Consider the following 6718-nt stretch of genomic DNA (forward strand, 5'->3'; position numbering starts at 1 on the left):
GGCATTGATATTTGGTTTTGTTGGGTTCCAGCACATGAAGGGGTAAAAGGAAATGAAAAGGCAGACAAATTAGCTAAAAGGGCTTTAGAGGAGGCAATAACAATTACAATTCCTTTAGGGAAAGGGGAAGGAAAATCATTTATTAAGTGGAAAGAAATTTAAAAGAAGCATCAGGTAAAATCCAGGGTGGTGATCTAGCTAATGAACAGCTGGACTCATGTCTAACTGATTTAATTCTAACTCTGTTGCTGTTTGTAAAATTGACCAACCAAATTATTTATTATTTGCTCTTTCCTTCTCTCAGCAGGGCTGGAAAGTTGACTGCTTTGGATGGTTCAGACTGTGTCCCTGAATATTCACCCAGTAGTTTAATGAAAGCTGCATTCTCCTTAAAGTCAATGGCATTTCCCCAACCTCTACCTGTAAGGCAGAAGTTGGGGTCGTCCTAATTGCTCCAGTAATTAATCGTAAAGCCTGATTTTGAATAATATCTAATTTTTTGAGAACTGTTTGAGATGCTGATCCATTAACTATACAACCATAATCACTAGTAGATCTAATAAGACAAACGTAAATTGTTTTCAGTGCTTGTCTATTTGCCCTCATTCATACCCAACTTCGCATCTCATTATATTCAAAATATTCTTTTTACATTTTTCAATAAGCTTTTCAATATCTATTTTCCAGGTTAATTTTTCGTCAAACCACACCCCTAAAAACTTAAATTGTTTAACTCTTTCTAGTTCCTGATTATATATCTTTAATTTGATCTCCTGATTAATTTTAATTGTAAATATTATTACTTTTGTTGTATCAGCTGAGAATATAAAACCCCATTTATGAGACCACTTTTTTATTTTTTAAATTGCTTATTGTCCTTTTCCAACAATATATTTAATATTCTTTCCACGTTCCCAAATAGCTCCATCGTCTGCAAAAAGTGAACACCCCATAAAAGTTTCTATTTCTTTAAATAGATCATTTATCATAATAGAAAATAATAAAGGACTAATTATAATGCCTTACGGAGTACCACTTTCTATCCAATACTTCCCTGAATATTGCATACCAACACTTACTTTTATTGCCCAATCTGTTAAAAAGTTGTTTCTCGAGTTATAAATTCTACCACAAATTCCTATTTTCCTCAATTTAATCATTAATCCTTCTCTCCACATCATATGCCTTTTCTATATCTAAAAACACTGCCAACACACTCTCTTTATTAAATTTTGCTTTCATTATCTCATGCTGTAAGCATACTGCAGGGTCCATAGTGTTCCTCCCTTTTCTTAAAACCACTTTGATACTTGGGTATATATCCATTATATTAAACAAAATAACTCAGTCTTTCATTGACCATTTTTTCCATAACTTTACACAAACACGATGTTAGGGCAATTGGTCTGTAACTTTCAGGTCCTCAGCAATCTTTTCCAGGTTTAGGTATTGGAACCACTATAGCTTCTTTCCAAGTTTTGGATAATTTACCACTATCCCAAATTCTATTATATAATTCTAATAATACAGTTTTTAAATACCCACTGAGTTTGTTAATCGTTATATAACATTTGGTCATTTCCTGGAGTTGATGTCTTAACTCTCCTCAAGGCTGTTTAACTCCACTATCGAAAAAGGTAAATTAATTACATTGTTGTCTTCCTCTTTCTCTAATAAAGTTTTTCCTCTTCCCTTCCTCAACTCTTCTCCAATATTATTTGATCTATGTACATTACATTTATATTGGGAAGTTTAAAGGTCTATTCACTCCAGAGAGCAATCTTGTAATATTTAATGATTAAGACATTTTTTTTTATTATACATCAACAACGCGGCTGTTTTTTGTTTAAATAAAAGGTAGTAATTCAGTAAGGAACTAGTGATGCAGTTGACGTCGATCGGAAAGAATTATGATAGCTAATGAAATGTAAATTAGGTTTTATTTAAGTAAATACAATCTAAATAGATTTATTGACATTAATAATAAAAAAAACTGTGACAATGATTGGACGCTTTATCAAATCCGACTTGTTTTATATTTCTTATATTTTTTCTTTGGTAGAACAGCACTGTGATATTGCACCAGACACCATTAGGTGACGGTAATACACATTCCCGCTGTTTCCCGACCCCCTTAAATTTAAATGAGAAGGATGAAGAAGAACTTCAAAATTCATGAGATCAATAATAGATTATGGCATTTTTATTTATGGAGCAGCAGCTAAAACAACATTACAAAGGACAGATAGGTTACAGAGTAGAGCTTTACGTATATGTACAGGAGCAGTGAAAACAACACCTATCAACGCTCTTTTAGTCGAGACTGGAGAAACTCCACTGGAAATGAGAAGAATGAAATTAGGTATATTATATTGGATGAAAATTAAAAGAAGTATGGATGAAAATGTGACTTCAACAATTCTACAAACTTGTTGGGAATATTAAAAGTTCCATAATAATGGATTTGGATGGGTTATAAGCAAATTGATTAAAGAGTTTGGATTAGAGGATAAGGAAATAGCACAGTTTAATCCAATTAGTGTTATTCCTCCATGGCTATTTCCTGAGATAAATGTAGACATGAGACTTATTAAAATGAAAAAATGATTGGAATTTAAACGAAATAGGGATACAGACTGATATATATTTAAGAAACTCATATTATAATTACCTTAAAATATATTCTGATGGTTCTAAGAATTTAAAAGGGTGTGTGGGAATAAGAATATATGTACCAGAGTTCAAAATACACATTTCTAAAAGAATTTCAGATCAACTCTCTGTTTTCACAGCAGAGATGGTGGCATATTTATACTGAGTTTACAATGGGTTGAGGAGGTCAGACCAGACAGGTTGGTGGTCTGAACGGATTCCAAAGCAGTTTTAGAAAGTATTCAGGGAGAAGGAAATAATAGGAAAGATTTAGTATTAGAACTTCAGCACAGTTTATTTAGATTATACAGGAGTGGCATTGATATTTGGTTTTGTTGGGTTCCAGCACATGAAGGGGTAAAAGGAAATGAAAAGACAGACAAATTAGCAAAAAGGGCTTTAGAGGAGGCAATAACAATTACAATTCCTTTAGGGAAAGGGAAAGGAAAATCATTTATTAAGTGGAAAGAAATTTAAAAATGGCACAAAAAAAAAAGGTGGAATGAAGATAAAAAAGGAAGAAGGTTATATAAAGTACAAAAGTCAGTATTAAATAGAAATATTAATGAGAGAAACCGAAGGGAAGAAATAATAATGATCAGATTAAGAGTAGGTCATATTTATTTAAATGACAATTTATACTTAATAGGGAGGAACAATAATGATAAATGTGAAGGATGTGGAGAGATAGAAAATGTAGAACACGTATTGATGAACTGTAAAACATATGAACCTGAAAGGGAGAAATTGAGAAGAGTAGTTGAAAGGACAGGCCAAGAATGAAGTCTTAAAGGATTATTGGGAAATAAAGGAAATATAAAGGATATTTATAGATTAAGGGAAGCATGATTTATTTGTCTTCAGAATACAAAATTTAAAAAAGAGAATTTAATAGACGTAAAACAATGTTGCTACACACTCATGAACAGTAGGTGGCGGTATGCACCTTAAAGTTGCTTGCGATCCGCCATGATAGAAAAGAAGAAGAATAAGAAGAAGAACTTTTTTACGCTGTTGGTCGAAAACTTTCTCTAATCTCTATTTTAGGCCCTTCCATGTTGTTTAAACGCGGGATGGAACTGAATTTCGTTAAACACTTAAATGATAATACAGCCGAGTTTAAGAGGACTCTGGATAGAATCGTCGACAAGGTCTGTTTGCGGCAACAGTTCGGTCTTTTTTTTTTTTTAGCATAATGCTGTGGTCAAAGTGTTGCACACATAATGTATGCTAATATTTATATATATTTTAAACAGTATTCAAAACTTGACGATGAAGACGAGGCGATAGCTGTGGACATCAGCAAAATAACAACAAAGAGTGAGTATGACCATGTTTTCGATTTAAAAAGGGTTACCTTCGTCGCCATCTGCTGTCGTGTTGCTGCTGTTGCTGATAGACCGTTGGTAGTACGTGCTGGAGTGAAGCCGCCATATTGGTACTCCTAGTTAGACCGCTGGCAATGTAAACAACACATGCGCTACAGCATCAAACAAATGTAAACAACACATGCGCTACAGCATCAAACAACGATGATGTTCTCATTTTCAGGGGGGGCTTAAGACTTTTAAAATAAAGATAAATTCCTCACTTGGACACACACTTGCTGTTTCATAGCATTAGTAGATTAATTTATGATTTAAAAAAAATTGGCACTTGCCATTGCTTATTTGTAATGAAGTCGGTTAAGTCTATAAATCATTTAATGACTTATTATTCTAACCCATCACAGCAAAATGAATGTGTTAATTTAGCATAATAATACAGATGTGCCAAAAGAGTTAAATTGATATAGGCTACATGTAATATACATGTATTGATGACATTGTTGTAATTACATATTACATGTAATTTCAAGAGTTCACATCAAGACTGAATTACAAGTACATGTCTGTTAATCTATAGTATTTTCCTATTTGCGTGATGCTATATACTCTTATGCTGTCTTTGTAGATTAGCCTTCAAAATGTTTGAGTTGCTTTTTTATGTCAATATAACATGCAATATATTTCAGCACATTACTTTTTTAAATGAGAAATACAACCAACACTACAAAAACGACAGCATCACCCCCATTGTTGATCTCCCTGTTCTAAAGCCACACTTACATCCATTAATTAATTTCTTATGCTCAAGAACAAACCCTTATTTATTGACCGTTATTTTCTCCATCCATTTATGTTAATTAAAAGTTAAAGCTATTGGTCTATAGTTATTTGGACTGATATGATCTTTCTCTGGTTTATTAAATAAAAGTATTGTTGCCTTTTTCCAGCTATTTGGTATTAAATCTTCTTTCTATATTTTTTAAAACAATTTTAATATTAATTTCAATGTTACTTGCGGAATCTGTGGAAACATGGCATAGCATAATCAATCCTCCCATGTAGCTGAATATCTTCTCCCTTTCAATGCAGTTTTAACATCTTTCATGGTTATATTTATGTCTAATGTTGAGATATATATATATATATATATATATATATATATATATATATATATATATATATATATATATATATATATATATAAAAAAAAACTGTTTTCTCACCCCTCGTGGGGTGGTATGTGTCATCCTCAAGCTCGGGTCCTCTACCAGAGGCCTGGGAGTTTGAGGGTTCTGCGCAGTATCTTAGCTGTTCCTAGGACTGCGCTCTTCTGGACAGAGACCTCTGATGTTTTACCTGGAATCTGCTGTAGCCACTCTCCCAGTTTGGGGGTCACAGCCCCCAGTGCTCCAATTACCACTGGCACCACTGCTGCTCTTACTTTCCACATCTTTTCTAGCTCCTCCTTCAGTCCTTGGTATTTCTCAAGCTTCTCGTGTTCTTTCTTCTTGATGTTGCTGTCGCTTGGGATTGCCACATCTATCACTACTGCCTTCTTCTGCTGTTTGTCGATCAACACGATGTCTGGTTGGTTAGCCATCACCTGTTTGTCAGTCTGGATCTTGAAGTCCCATAGGATCTTAGCTCGGTCATTCTCAACTACCTTAGGAGGTGTCTTCCATTTTGACCTTGGGACTTCCAGCCCATACTCATGGCAGATGTTCCTGTACACTATGACAGCTACCTGGTTGTGGCGTTCCATGTATGCACTTCCTGCCTGCATTTTACACCCCGCTGTTATGTGCTGTATTGTTTCAGGGGCATCTTTGCACAGTCTGCATCGGGGGTCCTGCCTGGAGTGGTAGACCCTGGCCTCTATTGATCTTGTACTGAGTGCCTGTTCTTGTGCTGCCATGATTAGTGCCTCTGTGCTGTCCTTCAGTCCAGCCTTTTCCAGCCACTGGTAGGATTTTTTGATGTCAGCCACTTCTTCTATTTGTCTGTGGTATACGCCGTGCAGCGGCTTGTCCCTCCATGATGGTTCTCCTTCCTCTTTCTTGTCCTCACTTTCGGTTTTCTCCTGCCTGAGGTACTCACCAAGCCATTTGTCTTTGGGGGCCATCTTTCTGATGTACTCCTGGATCTTAGTTGTTTCATCCTGGACAGTGGTCTTGACACTCACTAGCCCTCGGCCTCCCTCGCTACGCTTGGTGTACAGTCTCAGAGTGCTGGATTTGGGGTGGAATATATATATATATATATATATATATTATATATATATATATATATATATATATGTATGTATATGTATATATGTATGTATATGTATATATGTGTGTATATATATATATATATATGTATATATGTGTGTATATATATATATATGTATATATGTGTGTATATATATATATATATGTATATATGTGTGTATATATATATATATATGTATATATGTGTGTATATATATATATATATGTATATATGTGTGTGTATATGTATGTATATGTATATATGTGTGTATATATATATATGTATATATGTGTGTATATATATATATGTATATATGTGTGTATATATATATATATGTATATATGTGTGTATATATATATATATGTATATATGTGTGTGTATATATATATATATGTATATATGTGTGTATATATATATATATATGTATATATGTGTGTATATATATATATATATATGTATATATGTGTGTATATATATATATATATGTA

At 33.6% G+C, this 6718-nt stretch overlaps 1 protein-coding gene across 1 annotated transcript in view; it reads left to right on the forward strand.

Annotated features, from left to right (window-relative positions):
* Positions 1-3621: 3621 nt before the first annotated feature.
* LOC119780607 overlaps positions 3622-6718 on the forward strand; it is a 19245-nt gene continuing 16148 nt past the window's right edge. Inside the window, exons 1-2 of the mRNA XM_038280687.1 lie at positions 3622-3803; positions 3909-3972. Of these exons, the coding sequence (XP_038136615.1) occupies positions 3708-3803; positions 3909-3972 (160 nt within the window). The 5' untranslated portion in view covers positions 3622-3707. The remainder of the gene's footprint in view (positions 3804-3908; positions 3973-6718) is intronic.

This window comes from Cyprinodon tularosa, unplaced genomic scaffold (genome assembly GCF_016077235.1).
Source record: "Cyprinodon tularosa strain WSP-4 unplaced genomic scaffold, ASM1607723v1 ctg163, whole genome shotgun sequence".
Lineage (NCBI taxonomy): Eukaryota > Metazoa > Chordata > Actinopteri > Cyprinodontiformes > Cyprinodontidae > Cyprinodon > Cyprinodon tularosa.